The 21708-nt window shown below is 42.6% G+C and overlaps 1 protein-coding gene across 1 annotated transcript in view; it reads left to right on the top strand.

Annotated features, from left to right (window-relative positions):
* The first annotated feature begins 213 nt into the window (after positions 1–213).
* Positions 214–21708, top strand: part of RYBP (RING1 and YY1 binding protein) — a 69906-nt gene continuing 48411 nt past the window's right edge. Inside the window, exons 1-2 of the mRNA XM_065550776.1 lie at positions 214–464; positions 1579–1704. Of these exons, the coding sequence (XP_065406848.1) occupies positions 433–464; positions 1579–1704 (158 nt within the window). The 5' untranslated portion in view covers positions 214–432. The remainder of the gene's footprint in view (positions 465–1578; positions 1705–21708) is intronic.

Raw genomic sequence — 21708 nt, 5'->3', positions numbered from 1 at the left:
GCAGGTTCCTCTCTCCCCAGTGGGTGGCTAGTTGCGGGGCGGGGGGCACTGGCTACATTCCCCTCCGGGGGCACACTGCCCTGTGGCTGGGGGGCACGTTCCTCTCTCCCCTGCCGGTGGGTGCTTCGGGGGGGGGGCACATTCCCCCTCCCCCCTGCGGGTGGTTAGCTGGGGGCGCATTCCCGTCCCTTCTCCCCTCCCCGGCGGAGCCCAAGGCCGGGCCGCCCGGATTGGCCGGGCCGGGCGGCGAGCTCCGCCCGCTGTCGCCGTGCTGTGGGTGGGAGGGAGCCGGGCTGCGCTGCTAGTCTGGAGCGGAGCCTGGCAGCGGCTGGAGCGTCGGCGGCGGCTGAGGAGCAGCCGGAGCCCGCTGGACCGAGTCAGCCCGGACCCGTCTCCTCTCCCTTCGCGCGCAGGGCAGGGGGGCCCCGATCCATGACCATGGGCGACAAGAAGAGCCCGACCAGGTACAGAACCAGCGGGCTCCCGGGGGTCCGGCCAGGGGAGGCCGGGGGGGGGGGGGGGGGTCGGCGGAGAGAGGCTCCTAAGATGGAGGGAGGGTGACCGGCCGGCCGGGGTAGGGGAGGAGTGTGGGGCCTCCCCCAGCGGGCAGCTCCCCTCTTGTCTGGGTGCTGGGGGCGCCTAGGCCCTTGTGTGGCGCGGGGGGAGGGGAGAGTGTGTGTGGGGGGGGCTCCTAAGATGGAGGGAGGGGGGTGTTTGTGCCCCTCCAGCCAGGTACAGAAACTCCAGGTTCTCCGCGGTGTGCGAGGGGCTGTTCGCGAGCAGCGAGGCGCCTAAGATGGAGGGAGTGTGCGAGGGCAAGAGGAGGAGGAGGGAGAAGGGCTTGTGTCTCCTTGCTGCTGGTGCCAGGGCTAAGCTGGTGTGAGAGCAGCTATGGCGGCTCCTCTCCCTCACACAACACACTCTCCTCCGCTCCTCACTTCTCCCAGACAAAGGGAGATTTAACAAGGTGGAGGAGACAGACAGACATGGGGGTGGGGGGAACACGCCTCCCAGCTTTTCAAGTCTCACCACCCACCCCTCTCCAAAAAAGGAGGGCGAGGGGGAGACGGGCTCCTCTTGTCTCTCCCCTCCCCTGCCCAAGTCTCGCCCTCCCAGGTTCACTGGGTAACCGCTGTTGTTTGTGTGAAAATCGATTGTCTGGGTTTAAAGATTGAGGGGAAACGCGCCCCCCTCCCCAGTTTCTTTCCTTCCAGGGTGTGTGTGGGGTAGTGGTTAGGTAATGCAGGGTGTGTAGTGTGTGTGTGTGGGGGGGGGGGGGGGAGTTGGGTAAAGCAGGGTGTGTGGACGGGGGTGGGGGCGCAGGCTAGTATAAGGCAAAGTGTGGGATTACTGCTTTATAATAGTGCCCCCAATAGCAGATATTTGATGACTCTTTAGGCAAGGAAGAGAAACGGAGTCTGGCGATGCAAGTTGAGTATTACAGAATGCACTGGATTTCACCGCTTGATAATATGGTTTCTAATGTGTGTGTTTTTCTTTTTCTCCTCCTCTCTTCCTCCTCCTCCTTTTTTCCTCCTCCCCATACACACATACGCACACGCACACTCTCTCCTCAAGGCCAAAAAGGCAAGCAAAACCTGCAGCAGACGAAGGCTTTTGGGATTGTAGTGTCTGCACCTTTAGGAACAGTGCTGAAGCCTTCAAATGCAGCATCTGCGATGTCAGAAAAGGCACCTCCACAAGGTATATAGATATACATTAAAATATGTAGCTTTGCTTTTTATTTCTTTAATCCATAATTATTCTGTTTTGTTGATTTTACCTGCTATCTTGAAGTGGGTTCTGTATTTTATTTCCTTGAGAGGAAATAATCTCCCCTGTCCTCCTCTTAATACTGTATGTTGTTTTAAATTCTGTTTCAATGCTTAAGTATACCTTGGACACAACAGTTTTGTAGGCATGGTACTGACATGATGTTTGTTTCTATATGTTCCATTTGATGTAAAAAAGGCTCACTTTTTTTTTTAACCTTTCAATTCTGATTTGGGTGGACATTTCTCTCTGCCATTTGGGAAAACAATTTTTGTTTTGTTGGAAATATTGTTATGCATTTTGGGGGATAAGGAAGGTGAAGAGAAATAGTTGAAACTAAAGATGGCACAGAAACACCTTTTTTTTTTTTTTTTATTCCTCTTGTCTTGTTGATCTTTGAATTCCTATTGTCATTTGAAATTAGTTGGTTTTCTGCAGAATTTAATGTGGAAATTATGTGGATTTCTGAAATCTTTAGCTGTTGGTTCTTTCTGCATGATGGAAGTTTTTTCAAGATGGTGAGACTGCCATACTCTAGTTAAATGAGTACACATAATCATCCTCCCGACCCCCCCCCCCCCCCCCCCCACACACACACTTGGTTTTAGAAAGTTACTCTTGACAGTGTGAGTTAGGACTAGACTATGAACATGGAACTCCTTTTTTGTTTGCAAATCTCCTTTCAAATGCCTTTGACTCACTTTAATGTTTTTATATTTTGTACAAGTACATTCCTAAATTTGAGGAGTTCATATTTTTGTCTCTTTCTATTAAGGAAATATTATATTCTTATTTTTTTTTTCAAAGTTTAGGACAGTGTTTTAAGTAAAGCTCTTTGCATGCTGAGAGACATTTTCGTGAGCAGACTGTTTCTTGAAGCCTTCTAGTGCTTTGAGTTGATTGACAAAGGAGGCTAAAAATGTACTCAATTAGTTTGTTTGTACAGTGCTTTGAACAAAAAAAAGTGCCTTATAAGTGCTAAGTATTTATTTATTTATTTATTTTTAATTTAGACCATGCTTTTGGGCCATTGAGCCTGTGGGTGACATGACCACTACAGCTATGTGTAGTATTATAGTACTCCACTAGGTAACTGGCATATTTTAATTATATTGCATGTTGATTAAAGTGTGTGTATGCCTTACAGTAGGGTATTCTGAAAAGTGTTGAGCTAAATTGTCTTATCTGAAATTGGCATATCATTAATTTAGATATGATAATATGAAGAATATAAAGTCATGTGCATGTGGACCTAAATCTTGTTCTGTTAGGCTCCAGTCCTGCAATTTAACCTGCACAGGTGGATCTCTGAGTCTGGGCAAAGTGCTATGGGCTTCTGTGGGATATTTTAATTGATCCATCTGCAGGGTTAAGGCCTGACTTTACTCCTGTAAGTAGTCCTGTTGAAATCAGTGAGTGTAATCATGGTCATAAAGTTGAGCATGTGTATAAGTGCTTGCAGGATGGGGGTCTAAATGAGACAAGGAATCCAAGTGTGGGTGGTGCATGGACTAACTTGGTGTATCTTATGAGATCTTTTCAATTTGAGCACAGTACTGATGTCCTTTTTGATAAATGAAAATCCATATAAAACTTTTTGAAAAGGATACATTTGAAAATATTCGTTCAGCCAGAACAATTACTCTTCCAGTTAAGAATGAAAAATTGTTTTGTAAGAGACAACTTTAGGTTAAGAAATGCTACATAAATTTGCAAATGTGATCATTGGGTCTAGAACATCATAGAGCATTTTCCCATTAGCACTTTTTCTGGACTGCTTATTTTAATTTAGAATATATTAAGTTTTTGTGCATTTGAGTGCATTAAGTTTGTGTGCCACTGTTTGATTTATGTTGTAGAATTTGAAAGTATGTATGGTACAGGATACTCCCTAAAAAAACCATAAAGTTTTGCTTCAGTGTCATTTACGAATAGTCAACTGAAAGTAGTAGTCACTGTCTGTTGTGAGTGCACTTTTGTTTGTGTGCGTATGTACAAGACCTCAGAGGTCAGAGTTCTTTATTGTGGTTTGGCTTTGAGTGTTACTGTATGTGACGTATAAGTCAATAGCTGGGAAACTCTTCAGAATCTTTTTCATAAGTGACTAAAGAAATGTAGTGGTTTATGGCTGGCGATTTATTACTCAGAATACTTCTGTTTGATGACGAAATTTGTTTGAGTAATTTTATATAAATTTTATCCAGATAAAACTGTGGTTAACCTGAGATATTGGATCAGAAATTTAAGATATAATTTGACAAATTGATGTCATTTAGCCATACTTAAAGTTAGTGAGTTTCATTAAAGTTTGAAGTATTTTGCTTTATATTTAAAAGTAATTTGGACAGATTGGTAATATTTTTCAGACATGAAGAGAAGCAAATGTCTTTCAGCTTTAATTCTGTGCAGTTGAAATGTGCCCAGTTTCAAAAGATTTAGATGGACCCAAAGTGATGTTTTTGTTTTTTTTAACCCCACAGTGAAGTCAGTGATCTGCTGTAGAATTTATTTTGGCAGATTAATGTTTTCTGATTTGTGAACTAGTTTAGACTTTAGCTAACTCTCATTGTGTACGCTTTTACAGACTTGATATAATCCTTGTCTGCTGTGTGGGAGGGGTCACTGGCTTCAGTGAGAAGTTTCACTTATTTTCTGATTTAATCTCCTTTCCCTAGGAGCCTAAAAAGGGAATTTTACATATAGATACAGTGACTTCCAAATTTGCTAATGAACAGGAAGAACCAAGATAGACTATTAATCTGTACCTGAACAGAGTTGTTTTTTTCAGTGGACCCCCATGTAAATATTACAAAATATTTTTAAAATGTGTGGGGCCACATTCAGCCCGGGAGAATTCATAAATGTTATGGTTGGTTTAAACCAGGGGTCGGCAACGTTCGGCACGCGGCTCGCCAGGATAAGCACCCTGGCGGGCTGGGCCAGTTTTATTTACCTGCTGACGCGGCAGGTTCGGCCGATCGCGGCCCCCACTGGCCGCGGTTCGCCGTCCCGGGCCAATGGGGGCAGCGAGAAGCTGCGGCCAGCACATCGCTCGCCCGCACCCCTGGTGTAGACTGAACAATAGTAACATCAAGCCAAGTAGGCTGAGGCTTTGTCTAAACTGGGGTTTTTGTACTGGTATAGCCACATCAATGTGAACTGCTAGTGTAGGTGTGGTGCACATGTGTAAAAAGTGACTTATGATTATCTTGGTTTCAAACCAGGGAAAGTTGCACTAGGGCAAGTCTACTTGCATCTACTAAGGGGTTTGTGCTGGTATAGCTACATGTTACCTAAAAAGAGATTAGGGCTTAAATTAAAACTTCTACTATTGGGGAGATTTGCTCAACACACACTACCCTTCCAGTATCCAATACTACTTCAAAATCTAGAAGGAATATTTAATCTGGACATTTTAGGGCCAAATTTTGCCCCTATTGATATTAATATGAATTGTTTATTTGAGAGCAGAGTTTAGTCCATTGTTTCCAAGGAGTTCTCTTAAAGGTCCTGGCAGTCCTCTCCCTTTGTTTCTATTTTGGTGTGTGCACATGTTGCATTCTCACCCAGCCCTCCCCTTCTCCTGGTCACTTCCTCCTCCAGCTGAGTGATCATACCTGAGAATCCTGCCCCTTTCATAATTAGTTTCACACTGCTACTGGTACTCCCAGAAAAGTGGTATTTAGCAACAATATTGATCATTCTCTGGGATTTTCCTGCTCAGGTGACTGGGAAAATGTGGGAGGGTGATGGAGTAAACACAGAATGTCTGATTGTTTTCCTAGCTTAACCCTTTAGGATAGTCTCCTTCTTTGCTTCTCTGCTCCCAAAGCAGGGCTTTTCCTATCAAGTTACAGAGATTGGGGTCCTCTCTGTACATGGGAAAAATGTGAGAGTGGAAATTTGCCATCTTATTCTTGAGAGTAAGTGACTTTTGAATAAAAGAGCAACAATTTGCCCCATAAATATCCTGAAGAGCGTATGTGGGTTATCACTAGTATTTGTAGACACAAGGTATGCATTTGAAGATCTGATTGGATATTTTTGTTGTACTTGGTAATACATGTCTGATATTAGAATCTTGATCTTATCTCTCATTTCAGTATAGTATATTCATAAAACACAGATCTACAGTGCTTCCCCTACATCCTTATTTGGAAACAACCGATTATGGATCATACATAAAAGCATTTGATACAAAATTAATAATCTATAGTTTGGGACAAAAATCTAAATTACCAGCCTCCCTCCTTTTCTCAACTCCCCCCTCCCCCCGCGACTGTTCCCCCCCCCCCCCCTTTTAGAATGCATGTGGCTTCCAAGCCATTTTTGAAGGACACAAATCTCCAGCCTACCTCGTTTAAAAAAACATTTCCCTCGTTCTGTATCCAGTACAAACATATGCATCACTGTGTGGCTCTTTTTATTGTCAGTCCTGAGCTCATCGTAATAGTTGCTAGGTAGCCCAGTTCTGTTCTGGGAATGAGGGACTGAACTCTAATTGCGTCCCATTCTTTTGACTTAACTGCTGGACCGTCCTTTCCTGAAGATTTTTGTTTCACTCTATAGTCATGAGGTAGTTAGAAGCAAGCTGCTTTCATTTAGCTCTAAGTTAAGTGTCTTTCACATGTATTAAAATTCATTTGATTTTTCTACATAAGTATATGTCTATACTCTTAATATGCTGCAGTTGTACCCCTGTAAAAAGGTTCTTTCTATTTTTAGCTCCCCAACAACACTGGAGTTGGCAAACCCAGTGTGATTGGGGAGCTAAAAATAGGAAGAACCTTCCACAGATCTGGGATTGTAAAGCAGAAAATATTGGATGTTCACAAACATGGCCTGAACCGCTCAGGTTTTTTCCCAGAGCTAAAAATCCAGCATCTCTGGGACGTAACTCTGAACAGGAAGTGTGTCCTAGTTATTGACATACAAATAAGCACACCAGGAGACACCCCACGCCCCCTCCCTGGATCTTTTTAGCTCCAAGCCTTGGGCATCTGAAATGCTACAGGTGATTAATACAGCAGGTGCCATCTGACTGGCAGAGATGTTTGTTTTCTACCTCCATTCCCTACTCCTCTCTTCCCATTTCTGAACACCTTATTCAAACAAAATAAATAGAGCTTTTGGGGTACATCTCCACTGGGAAAATGTTGATTTTTTTACTGTTAGCTGACACGGTAAAATCCTATTTTGGACACAGCAGTCTGTTTCGCGTGTTAGCAGGATGAGGTAAACACTAGGGGGAAGCTTAAGGTGTAAAAGACATAACATTATTCCTAGTGAAAACAAGACCTTAGTGGCCCCCATGGGTTAGCCCCTGCCTCCTGCTACTCCAGCATCAGATATACACACTATAGATGGCCCCCCTTCATCTTGGTTTGGCTCTCAAGCCCAAGTACTGAAACCAAAGCGTGCAAATAAATATATAGCTATATATAGATATCTATATATCTTTCCTCTCTTGTAAACAGGGCCTGCATCAGCTGGACACCAGCTCCCTCTGTGTGTCTATAGAGTCTTGTGCTGGAACTACGTGAAGGCAGAGGAATGCAAAGTCCCTTTCCGGGCATGCTTTCCTTAAACTGACTTGATTGTTTCACTTTCCTATGGGTTGGTCAAAAAACTGGAAAGCTGAGCAGATTTGAGAGTGGCTTCTCTGCAGTGCACCCTGAAAGATCTCTTATGTGGGCCCTTTAAATTACTGGAACCCAATCTCACGTGGACCTGAAATAGGCAGCAAGTGTACACTATACCAAGTAGTTAGGAAACTGCCAGATCCCGTCACCTCCTTAGAGCATGTCTTTTCTGCAGAATTAGCTTGTCTCATACTTGATACTCATGCTGATAGTCCTCCAGTGCCTTCCCACAATTCCACCCTGTGTGCCCAGAAGGACAGACAAGTTCTACAATTCAGTAGGAAAGAATCATAGAGCGGCTCAGCATATTGCAGCGCAAAGAATCACGAGATGTGCCATAGTGACACACACACACACAGCTGAGTACAGCATCAGTGAGGACCTGGTAATGGGTATAGCTTTTCAATGTGGCTGCTTACACCCAGGTTAGGCTAACCCGGGTGCTTAGACTTTAGTGCCGAACACTTGAGTTAATTTCATAGTGAAGACCTACCCTAACTGTTCTCATTTGGTAATTTGCTCCTCTGTATGAAACACATAAATTTGTCACTACATATATGTAGTCAGTCATGTCACTTTCACAATGATTAAACATTCTTTTTAAAGAGAGGAACCCAATGACCTACTTTGTGGGCATTCAGCTAGTTCTGTAGGTCAGTAGGTTTCCATTCCACAATGTAGGTCACCTGGAAGGTGTGCAGCGCTTCTATAATGAGTAGCGTTTGACCTGGAACAAAATTTACCCAAGTTATGCATGCAACTTTTTTTGTAGCAGTACTAGGTATAGCTTGGTATCTGTCTTTGTCCTGTTGTTCCTTTTCCTAAGGTACAGTAAAGAATTTGGGCTTTCCTGTATGGAAGCATTTTTACAAGAGGACTTGTATGGATTTTTAAATTTTATTTTAAGTAGGTATATTTTAGACAGATAGGGACAACCTGTACTTATTGCTGCCTGGTTTCTATTTAGTGCTCAGCAAAACCACAGAAACATCTATTTAATATTCTTTATATAATACACTAAGCAAATCTTCTGTATTCCAGAGGAAGGAGAAAATTGTGAAATTTTTGGCTTATCTCATCTACCTAAGTCCACTCTATGGCTGTATGTGCTTACTACATCTGTCAACCTTTTGTGCAAACAAAATATTTCTGTGAACACACAACCAGTGCTCTATTCACACATCTTTAGTGCATCTATAAGCACAGCCAATCCTTTCAGTTTATTTCCTAAACACAGCATCACTCCTTCCATAAAACAGGTGCCAATTAGAAGCACATTCTGGATATTGACATGCTAATAAGCTTGTCAACCATGTCAGTTTGCATTAGAATTCTTATATTCCCAATGTTCAATTAAGGACTGAGAAAGTGGGTCTGTTTTTCCTTGTTTTCACTTTGGACTCAGCAGTGGTATCTTCAGAAAATTCTGATAAATTTTGCTCCAGCCAGAAAAATCAAAACTGACACAAACATGATAGAATTGGTTAAATACCTGCGTGCAACTCCCATTGTCTCATGGGGCATTTCCCTTTTGTCATGGGAGGTGTTGCCTGTGTTTCTGAGGCAGTGTACACACTACAATGCTCCTTTTGCCAACCAAACTCTCCTGCTTTGCAGACAAGCGGCATAGAGCTTTTTGCGGCAAAGATATATCCACAAAGTGTCAGCGTAGACACTGCGCTTGGTTATGTTGCTGTAAAAATGGCCCCCAGGAGGAGTCCCACAGTGCCCATTCTGGCCGCTCTGGTCAGCCGTTCGAACTCCCCTGGCCTGCAGCCAGGTACGCAGGCATTTGCCCTCCCGCTTTAAAGGCCCATGAATTTTTGAAATTCCACATCCTGTTTGCTCGGTATGGAGAGCTCACGTTGCATCTTCCCAGCTGAGCATGGCGGCTCCACGTGGCAAACACTATTCCGCTTGAAGCACACCTGAGTCATTGGATTTACTGACACTGGGGGAGAGGAGGCTGTGCAATCCCAGCTTCACTCCAGCCATAGGAACTTTGACGTCTACGGGCAGGTTTCTCATGGCCTGTTGGATAAGGGCTATGAACAGGACACGCAGCAGTGCTGTGAAAAGATAAAGGAGCTCAGGCAGGCGTACCAGATGGCAAGGGAGGCCAACCGTTGCACTCGTGCTGCTCCGAAGACCTCCCGCTTTTATAAGGAATTGGATGCCATCCTCTGTGGCAACTCCACTTCAAAGAGCCCTGTGGATACTTTGGTGAGGCTGGAGATGGTGGACAGTGAACCTAACCCCGAGGACGAAGTCATGGACGAGGAGGTCAAGTTAGAGGACGATGTGGATCACATGACAGGGTCGTCTGGTGGCACGGCGAATCAGGAGCTCTTTTCCACTCTGGAGGGTCTAGCTAGTCCCAACCGTGTCTCTGGCACGCATGATGCAGGAGAGGAGAACCCTGGTAAGTGATCTTTTTGAGCTGATGCTCGATTATATGAGATAGAACTGTCCTTTATATTCTAGAAGGGGGTGAAGGGACTGAAATGTACAAGACTAGCGCGGCAGAACAGCAGTCTGTTAATGCACACTGAGATTTCATGGGACTCCTCCAGAGAGATCTCTAGGAAACTTTCCTGGAGATACTCGCCAATCCTCTCCCGAAGTTTCCTTGGAAGAGCTGCTTTGTTCCTTCCCCCATGGTAGGAAACTTTCTTGCGCCACTCAGCAATCACTTGTGCAGGGACCAAAGCAGCACACAGGCGAGCAGCATAGAGTCTGAAGCGGAAAGCGTGCAGGAGGTGCATCCTTGCTTACCCTCAGGAGTGAGATATCGGCTTCAATGACCCCTGCATGTGGAAAATGGTGGCAGAATTTACAATATTGTCCCTAGTCGCCTGCACTGATGACCTTAAAAAAACCAGCTAGACCCTTTGTCCCATCTTAAGTCCAACTCCCTCGCGAGCCGAACTCACCATGTTTAGGGCATTCACAGAGATGTGTGCTTGCAAAGGGATAGTGAGAAAGTGATTTGTATGTAAAAAGATGTGTATTTTACTATAATGATTCAATGCTGTGCGTGAACTAACAATCGTGCTTCTGTGTATTGTTTTTGTGCTTCTGCAGATGTATAGGGTAGGGGTTCTCAAACTTCATTGCGCCACAACCCCCTTTTGATAATAAAAATTACTATACGACCCCAGGATGGGGGACCAAAGCCTTAGCCCCGTCGCTCCAGGGGGCCAAAATCCGAGCCTAGCTGCCCTGGCAGGGAGGGCCAAAGCCTGAGCCCCATGACCCCGGGTTGGGGTGGGGGGCCCAAAGCCAGAGCCCAAGGGCTTCAGTCCTAGGAGAGGGGCTGTAACCTGAGCCCTGCCACCCAGAGCTGAAGGGCTTTGGCCCCGGGTCCCAGCAAGTCTAACACCAGCCATGGTGACCCTATTAAAATGGGGTTGTGACCCACTTTATGGTCCCAATCCACAGTTTAAGAACCACGTGTGTAGGGGGTTCAAAGGCCACACCGACAGAACACCTCTGCTAGATAAGGAAATGACCAAAGCGGTGCAAGGAGGACATGTTCCAAGAGGTGTTCCAATCCTCAGAGGCCGAAAAAAGAGAATGCAGGGAGGAAAGACAGGACAGAAAGGAGAGAGAAGCACATTGTTAAAGGCCGGGAGTGGATGATAAAAGTGATGGAGGAGCAAACAGAGATGTTGAAGTCCCTAATCATGCTCCAGGGAGAACACGTGTGCCCCCCCCCCCCCAATCCCCCTGGGGGCAATACCGAACTGCTTTCCATGCCCTTCCCAAACTCCTCCTTTCAACTTCCTGGACCATCTCAGTACTCCATTCACTCCACCACTTCGGACAGTTTCCAAAATGATAGCTGGACTTGCACACAGCTATGAGAGCCTATACTGCCCCTGACTGTTATCTCCCTTCCCATCAAATATTTTGTGTGTGTGTGTGTGTGTGTGTGTGGTTAATTGTTATTTAATAAAAGCAGGTTTCAGAGTAGCAGCCGTGTTAGTCTATATCCGCAAAAAGAACAGGAGTACTTGTGGCACCTTAACAACAAGGAGTCTGGTGGCACCTTAAAGACTAACAGATTTATTTGGGCATAAGCTTTCGTGAGTAAAAACCTCACTTCTTCAGGTGCATCAAAGTGAGGTTTTTACTCACGAAAGCTTATGCCCAAATAAATCTGTTAGTCTTTAAGGTGCCACCAGACTCCTTGTTGTTTTTGTAGATACAGACTAACACGGCTACCCCCTGATACTTGTGGCACCTTAGAGACTAACAAATTTATTAGAGCATAAGCTTTCGTGGACTACAGCCCACTTCTTCGGATGCATATGCATGTAGTCCACGAAAGCTTATGCTCTAATAAATTTGTTAGTCTCTAGGGTGCCACAAGTACTCCTGTTCTTTTTAATAAAAACAAACTCTGAAATATAACCAATCTTTGTATCCTACACATGGTGATTTCTGATGGTAGTAATACATAGTATCAGTTCGATCATTTTCTGAGTATAAATCCCGGTCAGGAATTCTCACAATTTTCATGCAAGGTGGTAAGTTAACAAAGCATGGCAGAGTGCTGTATAGAAAGATATGTTACTGGTGGTCATTATAAAAATGTTGTTTCAAAGTCTCCCTGGTTCAAATTCAGCAGCCAGGCGATCCGCCTCCATGCTCCACAGCAGGGGAAACTTTTCACCCTTAGCCTCACAAATATTATGGAGCATGCAGCAGGCTGCTATGACGATGGGAATGTTTTCCTCATTTAGATCTAACCTGCCATAAAGACAGCGCGAGCACGCTTTTAATCTTCCACTATCATTCTGCACCTGCTCGGCCTATTGTTGAAGCGCTCCTTGCTGCTGTCCAGGTTTCCCATGTAAAACTTCATGAGCCATGGGAGTAAGGGATACTCTGGGTCTCCCAGGATCACTATGGGCATTTCAACATCCTCCACAGGAATCTTCTTGTCTGGAAAGAAAGTCCCTGCTTGGAGCTTTCAGTAACAGCAAGTGTTCCTGTAGATGCGTGCATCATGCATCTTTCTGGACCACCCTGCGTTGATATCAGTGAAATGATCCCTGTGATCCACCAGCGCCTACAGTACCATAGAGAAGTAGCCCTTTATGTTGACGTATTTCATTGCAAGATGGTCTGGGGCCAAAATTGGGATATGCGTGCCATCAATCTCCCCTCTGCAGTTAGGGAATCCCACTGCTGCAAAGCCATCCTCTATTTCACACACATTGCCCAGAGTCACTGTCCCTCATAGCAGGATGCCCTGCACACTTGCGTTACCGCAGCCCCAGCAGTTGATTTCCTGACTCCAAACTGATTCGCGACAGACCGGTAGCAGTCTGGAGTCGCCAGGTTCCACACACTGATAACCACACGCTTCTCCACTGCAATGGGATCTCTGTTTTTGGTGTCTTTGTACCGCAGTGCTGGGGCTAAGTCTGAACACAGTTCTAGGGAGGTGGCTTTCTGCATCTGGAAGTTCTGCAACCACTGCTTGTCATTCCAGACCTGCATAATAGTGCAATCCCACCGCTCAGTGCTTGTTTCCTGAGCCCAAAAGCAATGGTCCACTGTGTTCATTTGCTCCATGAATGCCAAAAGTAATCTGGTGATGTTTTTTCCATGGCCGCAGCAGGTCAGGAACTCTGATTCCTGTTCAGATTGGGAACTCACGATATACTGCATGACCAACCGCGATGTTTTTGTAACTGTGACCACAACAGTAGAGAGCCATGCGGATCCATCTTTTCAGACAGAGATGGTGAGCACACAGTAAACAGGAGCCATTGAAAAATGCCGTGAAACATAGTTGGAAAACCATAGAATGCTGGGATAGAAAGAACTACATCATCGGATGTTGAACCTACAACCATGATGCACTACGATCCGCTCTGCCTTCCCACAACTCCTAGCTGCAGAAGGTGGCAAGTAGCACAGTGGGATAGCTACCCACAGTGCACTGCTCTCACTGTCCGTGGTAGAGCACCAAGAGTGGATGTGCACCACCAACAGAAGGAGCATAGTGTGACCATGCACAAGTGGTGTAATTATACCGTTTTTGATTGTCGGTTTAACTTGCGTCAACAAAACTCTGTAGTGTAGACAAGGCCTGAAAATAGAAGTGGGCCCGGTGTGTCCATGGTCAGCATTCTTTTCACAAATGATTGTTGCTAGGAATACTTGAGATAAGGCTATATCTACAGTAAAGGCAAGGAACTTGTGGTACTCAGGAGATGACCTGGGTTCGATCCCTGATTCTGCTAGGGCTTGTCTTCACATAAAGCGCTATAGCTGTGCAGCTGCACCAGTGCAGACGCTCCTAGACCAACGGGATAGCTTCTCTTGTCGGCATAGTTAATCCCCCCCCCCGAGATAGCGCTGATTTAACCCCCTGAGTAGATGGTATAACTGTGTCGCTCAGGGGTGTGGATCTTTCACACCCCTGAGTGACGTAGTTATACTGATATAGGTCTGTAGTGTAGACCTGGCCCTAGTCTTCCTTCCTGCCTTTGCCTCTGTACAATGGTGATAACTGTCTATGTTACAAGGGTGTTGAGGCTTAATATTTGTAATGCACTTTGAGATTCCCAGCTTGGAATTGCAATAGATGCACAGGATTTTTTTTAATTTTTGAGCTGATCACATTTCTGACAGATATGAATTTAGATTACTATGTATCTGATCAAAGTTTATAATTTATGGTGTTTTGATGGGAAGCCTCCACTTTTAGGTAAATGTAGCAATGTATTTTCTTTGTCTCCTTTACTGCCATTCTTAATTAGAGATTATTGAAATCTCCAAGAATCCTTTTTACAACTTGTGTTCAAATATGCACACAAGTTTTAGCTGCTTTAAAGCCCATAGTATCCTTTTGGACTATCTTTTTTTTTTTTTTTTAAGCTTGCTTCACTTCTTGTAATGCACATAAGGTAGTTTGCATTCTACTTGGGGACAAACAATGAATAAATGCTTAAACTTGTGGGTCTTTCACCAAGCAGGACTATATTCTTCAGTATTTAAGAGTTATGATAGATTTCTTTGTAGCATGCAAAAGTGCTGAATGACGTGTATTATCTTGCCTATGATAAAACTGTCATCTTCAGATTTATAGTGGGTGGTAAACATGTGACTGAGTAGAATCCGAAATACTGTTTATTATTTGAACTAAGTTGGTGGCTTCATTTGTCTGGGGTTGACCTATATTGGGAGATGTTACATAAAATATTCAGACATAACAGGCAGAGTAATTTAACCATTATTCATTCTAACAGATTTGGTTAGGAGATGTAGATGGACCAGGATTAATTTGTTTGAATTATTTTACAAAAGTTCTGCAGGTTTGGAAGTTGGGACCATCAGCTGCTCCATGCTGAAGGCAGACTAGAGGTCTAATCCTGCTCCTTGTTAAATCCGTGACAAAATTTGCAATGACTTTAGTGAGTGTAGAGTGGAGGACTACATGAATATAAAAATGTTCTATATGTGGTTAATAGTAAACTAATATAAATTCTCCTACTTTTATATTTCCCTCTCAGTCCTATCTTTAGTGGCCATCAAGGTAATGTAATATCCAGTGCATTCTGAGCCTACGTGAAAAGAGCAGTTTAAAAATATCAGGGGATCAACTAGTCTTTTCTTAATTATCCCCAATTTACCACTTGCTAATTAGTTGAGATCAGATGTGAAGGGTGAATATAATTCTATATAGATTAATTTATGTACAAAGTGTTTTACTCCCTGTTTGTAGCTGTGTAAAATCCAGGTGCATGTGAGGGCACATAACTTTATTTATTCTGAGTTGAACAGTGCATTCACGTATGCTCAAGCTCTTGAAGCTTTGTTCTGAGATTCTGCTCAAATATTTGGATCTAATTATTTGAGCTGCTGTATCTGGCATTCTTATTCTGAAAATACCTGCACTGGTTTTTTTCTGAAGCAGCACTGAACACTTTCTCTTCCTGAGATTTCAACAGTAGAGGCAATATATTGATGGATGATGGCCCTGTGATGGAGTCAATCAGCCAGTGTAGTCATTTGTCTCCTGGGGATACTGGAATGGAGCACGGCATTTGCTGTTGCGGGGAGGGGTGTTCCTCTGTGATGTTAATATAGTGTAGAAACTTTGCTATCCCTTTGTGTTTTTCTAGGCCCTTTGGAAAAAAAGTTTCATTTTCCTATTTTCATTTTTTAAATATAGTAAGAGTGGATGTAGTGCTCAGTTTAATAACATATTTAATGAATCTTATTGAAATGCTCTTAAGTAGAGGCAAGACTATGTCACAAACAAATATTTCTAACAAATGCTTAAGTCCAAAAGTTGCATGTTTGTTTGTGACATGTGATGTCCAGGTTTTAAACTGCTTTTATACACTTAATTTAAGAATAAATTTGAGGATTCCAGTCACCGTTTTATATCAGAGGTAGAATGTAGAAGGAGGAAGGCTATTTTTAAAAATACTTTCAATATTTTATTTCAAGTATTAGCAGTTTTAGAATTTTTGGCCAGGTATTGCTATAAACATAGAAAATAAAGCAGGAGTATTTGTCTCTTTAAAATATGTGACTACAGCTAACGGCTTGTCAATAAGTTGTATTTAACATTTCAATGAAACATGCATTCTGCTTTTATAGTAAAGTTATAGTATTAAAATGTAAACATTCATATCGGAGAACAGCTGAGTCCCCATAAACCTTTATTGCGTCACTAAGAATTGTTGACATGTAACGCTAGTAATCTAGTCCAGTAAGGAGCATACTCAGATTGGTGGAAACTGAAACAGAAAAGAAATGGAATAAGGTCATATCTTTTAAAACTTCTCTCCCTCCCAACCTGCACCCACCCAAAAATGTATAATGTAAATTGCTTATTTAAAGCTTTTGAATGTTCAAGTTTTTTTTTCTTTATAAACCCAGCGTGGTTTAAAAGCAACATTTTCCAAAGTGGTTTTATTGGCAAGTTAATTACAAATAGCTTAACGTTGGGTGTTGGACGTAAGGAAGGACATCACAAATTAACTGCACATTTTCACGTTGAGACAAATCATATCAGTTTCAAGAATGTAATGGGACACAGGTTATCTGATTGATTGTTTATTTTTACGGACAGTTTAAAATACTGGAACATCAGAAAAACAAGGTAATGAACTTATTTTGGTGCCTTTTCTATAAATGATTAAGATCAGGGCTTGAAAACCAGACTTTTATTAGCCCAAGTTAGGAATCAAAGAAAGGGAACCATCCCAGCAAGATGTGGGGCAACATAGAGGTGAGCGGCCTAGTGTATCCCTTTGGCTGCTTTGAAGCCTGCATGGAGCAGGAGGGGATGGGGATGTTGGTTGGTTGAGATTGGATGTTTTCCCAAGAGTGCAGTTTCCAAGACCCCAGTCTAGGGCTCACCTTTCACAGTAATTCTGACTTGCAGCTGCCAGATAAATACAAAGAAGGGATGCATCTTTTATTTTGAAACTTCCTGATGCCTTGTGAGAGGGAGTCTCTGTCCTGTCAGCCCAACCTTTGCAACTTTGACTGGCTGCAAAAAACTGTTCTTGGGGAAGCTTGCCACTCATTCGCCTTTCTCTCCCTGTCAGCCCCACCTTCCTCTGCCCCACCAAAGAAAACCAAATCACCCACACTTTTCTATTGTTCTATGAACAACTTCAAATAGCAGAGTGAAAATGACATGTCCTATCCCTTATTTGAGTAGTTGTGAAACTGATCTGATTTTTGTTAGTTTCACTTTGCTGAGGAAAAGCTTCCTGTTTGCCAATGGTCAATGCATTTTTCATTGCGTGACAAAACTTTCTTCAAAGAACAAGTAGGGGCATACAGCTGATGATTAAATCAGCCTTCTAGGTCAAAGAACTGCTATTATTAATGGATCCTGACAGAACTCGTTTTCAATCATGGTGGGTTAGAGCTGGAGTAGTTTTTCGTGGTGGATTCAGCTTATCACGCAGACTATTTACTGTCAGGTTCACATTTGCTGTAACAAAGCATACTAGAAAGCTTTGTAAGATGTGAGCTTGAGTTATTGACTCATGACACTGCATTTATTTATTTAAACGTTGTTGTTTTATTTTCAAATCTTGTTTATCAACCTCTTGCACCTTGTACCATTACAAACTTGCTATGATTAAAGGTCTTGAGAACATGACCTATGAAGGAAGGCTGAAAGAATTGGGTTTGTTTAGTTTGGAAAAGAGAAGACTGAGAGGGGACATGATAGCAGTTTTCAGGTATCTAAAAGGGTGTCATAAGGAGGAGGGAGAAAACTTGTTCACCTTAGCCTGTAAGGATAGAACAAGAAGCAATGGGCTTAAACTGCAGCAAGGGAGGTTTAGGTTGGACATTAGGAAAAAGTTCCTAACTGTCAGGGTGGTTAAACACTGGAATAAATTGCCTAGGGAGGTTGTGGAATCTCCATCTCTGGAGATATTTAAGAGTAGGTTAGATAAATGTCTATCAGGGATGGTCTAGACAGTATTTGGTCCTGCCAGGCGGGCAGGGGACTGGACTCGATGACCTCTCGAGGTCCCTTCTAGTCCTAGAATATGAATATATTTTGGGTATATTCTATTGGATATCATTCATCGGGGATTAGTGTAAAGGTAAACCCAACTGCCTCAACTGAAGAGCAGACCAAGGGGAGGAGTTTGTTTCTAAAGTATCTTGATGTCTTGGGGGAAGTCCTGCCTAAAAAGACAAGGGCTGAAAATTTTGCATGTGTGAGAAGGCCAACTATCCAAAGACCTCTGATTTTTTGTGTGTGTGCTTCCCTCCCCCCATTTCTTCCTCCCCTTCTCTCCCTCCTCTACAGCCGGAGAGTATAAACACTGGCAAAAGAAGATAGGAGAGTTTAACAAGAGTATTAGTTGGATTAGTTGCTTGGTCTTAATGTTAATGAGCTACAGCTTGGGAGGCTCAAGAGCGGGATTGGTCAGAGCTAAGAGCTTGAAAGTAGGAGTTAAGAATGAATATTTCTGGATCTTCTATTAACTTGCTTTGACCTTAGTCGATTGCCTAACTTCTTTTGTGCTTCAGTTTATCCATCTGCAAAACAAGTCACAAATGGTTGCTGTGTGGTTTGTTTCATGTTTGTAAAGTGCTTTGAGATTCTCAGTCTCCCTCCTCCTTCCCCCTGCTCCCCCCCCCCCTCTGAAATAAATGCAAGTAGTCTTAGACTTAGAAGCAACTTTTGGACCTTCCATTCCCCAACCTATACAAATACGCCTTTAAAGTTACTGGGACACCACCTAGGCTGCACAAGGACTGGGGATGATCACCTACTAAATTATTCTTGGTGTGGCATGGCTAATAGTTTAAAGTGCGAGCTGGATTTATCCACTAGAATTTTGCTGTTGTATGGACTGCAGTGAAATTTCTCCAACATGTTACAGGAGTTTAAATTCAGACTCATTTGTATCATACTTACTTTTAAATAGACATATGATTGGTAGGTGGAGGCTGTATGTTTTATGTCTTGGAGAGTGGAGTACACTTGCTTAAACATGGTACTACAGTGTGTTATACTGGGAACAGTTAAGGATCGTTATTTACAAATACAAATAATAAAATTACGTCTGGAAATAGATGGGGGAAGCCACACTTCATTCCTTTTAGAGCACCAAAAAGCCTTAGACACATCAGCCCTGTTTCTGTAAGCTATTTCATGCAGGCAGACCCCTGCACCTTTAAGGTGCCTCAGCATCAGTGGGGTTCTGGGTGAGTGTAAGAGTCCATCCTTATGGTCCAGTTGGCAAGACCAGAGTCTGAACTGTAGCCTTAATCCTGAGATTCTGTTAGATAACTTTCTGCACAGTTACTTGACATGCACACTGGTAAGCAACAATACATTATCCAGACAGAGGTGCAACCTGATAAGCGCAAAGTAAAATTTCAAACTACGCATGGCACTCTTCATATATTTTAAAGCTTTTTCTACATGGTTTCTGCAAATTAAAGAACTAGAGTACTTAAAAATACCCCAAAACAGATTTCTTATTACTGTATATTGTGACCAAAATTTTTAGGTTTGGGTGTCTTAACTGAAGAACTGATATCTGTATTTAGACATTTCCATTGACTTCGGTTGGAGTTGCAGATTCTTGGCATCTCTGAAAATCAGGCTAAGTATTTAAGTTCAGGAGTTTTGTTCTGAGTCTTATTTTGAATTCACAGCTAAAATATCTACAGTACTGTAAGAAATGTGTAAATGGGAGCCAGGCAGTGTTTTGTTGTGTAAATTGGTTTCTCCATATTCAAGAAATCAAATAAACTTATCCTTTAATGTTAAAAAATAGAAAGATTCAGTATTGGTTCAAAGCTTCATTATGCTCCACTGAATGGCTGTTGAATAATAGTGATGGTCAGCACACAGGTTAGAATCTTGAGTCCATATGTCATGGCAGTCTCAAGAGTAGCTATTAAATGTATGAGGTCACACCCTATAATTTTAATACATGGGGAAACATAATAATTCCCAAAGGTCTTGAATTTTGGTACACCCCTCACCATCTGTGCTTTAACAGCACCCCCTCACCAACTGTCAAGGTAAATCATAGAAAATGAACCATAACCAGGTATTTCTGGTAATTCTATACCAATAATTAAAGTTCTGTGACTTACCTTGTACATGCAGTGGAAAAAAACACCTAGCTGTAGTTCCTTTTTCTCTTTGCTTCCATTCATTGCTAAGCCATTGCCTATCAGTTTCTCTTGTGTTGTAAATGTGAAGTTTTCCCTTTGGTTTGTTGGTAACTTCTGATTCTTACCTAGAGGGTATTTGAAATATAATGATCCGACAGGCATTTCACAGATATAGAAAAACTACTTATTTTTCTTTTATAGCCATTTGGGTAATCTCCTGTGGACCTTGTCCAAAGTCCACTGAAGTCAGTGGAAGCCTTTCAGTTGTCATTGATGGATATTGAATCAGGCCCTTGATGGGTTTCTGCCACAAAAAAATAAAATAAAATTGAGTTTAATGCCAGTTTAATCTCCTCATTTTAAAGAGATACCTCTGACTGTTAATTCTAGGCCTGCTCTCTTTGCTTTAAAATAATTCAGTCTGTGGAATAAAAGTTTGTTTATTGTAACAATGGGATAAAAAGGTATGGGAATTTTTAAGGTCGTATTAGTCTGGAGAAAGAATACTACTGCTGTTGTCTACCAAGGGCTGAAATTGATGTGAAATCGGGCATATAGCACTTCTACCAGTCTTGATGGTACTATTCTTGTGTTTGCAAATCCTTAATAATGCAGACCATCTTGTACAAAATTATTTCTGTAGCAATCTTATAGATGGTGACATTTCATAGTTAAAATGCAGGAAAAATCTTTTTTTTTTTTTTTAAGGAACAAAAGAGTAAAAGTGTAATTTTCATTCTTTTTTGCATAGCTATAATTCTCTGATGAAGGGTGTAGACTTTGAACATTATCTTTTCTCTTAGTCACTTTTCTGTGTAATATTCCATGTTTTTATTGCATTCAGTGAAGAACATGCTGGCCCTCCTTTGACTGACTAAATACCTGTATGTTATCTTGGGTCATAAGTAAGACTGCGATTTAGTCACGGAGGTCACAGATATCACGGAATCTGTGACTTCCAAAGACCTCCATGACTTCAGCCAGCACCGGCTGGGAGCTGCAGGGTCCCTTGCCGCCTGTCGAAGCAGGGAGCTGCAGGGTACCCCCGCCACTCCAGGCGGTGGGAGCCCCCTGCAGTTCCCGGCCACAGCAGGCAGACCCCCCTGTACCTTCAACAGCAAACATATAATATTTTAACAAAACAGGCATATGTCCCTCACTTCTCACATTTATCTCCAGACTTCTTCTCCTTGTCCAGATCTATTCTGCCCCCAACAATCTTCTATTCATTGAACTTTTTGAAACTTTGCACTTTTAGAGAGAGGTAAGGGATTGACTCTGTGTACACAAATCTGTAGAGGGACACTAGGGTTGAGGTCTGTTATTTCTCACCTCTATATATTTATTTAAAAACATTTTTGCTGTTAACAAGCCATGTTACCTCTGGAGAGACAAATCCACAGTTTGAGACCTGCAAAACTAAGCATCTCTGATGGTATCTTCTAGACTGAGCACTGAGTCCCACTGGGTAGATAGAAGGATTAACCTAAATAATCTATCCAGAAGCTTGTGGAACCCCATAAGATTGGGTCCCTAATCCATGAACTATTGGAACTCATTTACAAAACTTTTCTTAACCATTACATGAATATATTGTCGTATACTATAGAATTAGAATTTATAATCCCTATTCCATGATAAGATATCTTTG

The sequence above is a fragment of the Chrysemys picta genome, chromosome 7, assembly GCF_011386835.1.
Source record: "Chrysemys picta bellii isolate R12L10 chromosome 7, ASM1138683v2, whole genome shotgun sequence".
NCBI classification, from domain to species: Eukaryota; Metazoa; Chordata; order Testudines; family Emydidae; genus Chrysemys; species Chrysemys picta.
Note: the sequence above shows the minus strand (reverse complement) of the source record. Positions and strands in the feature narration are given on the sequence as shown.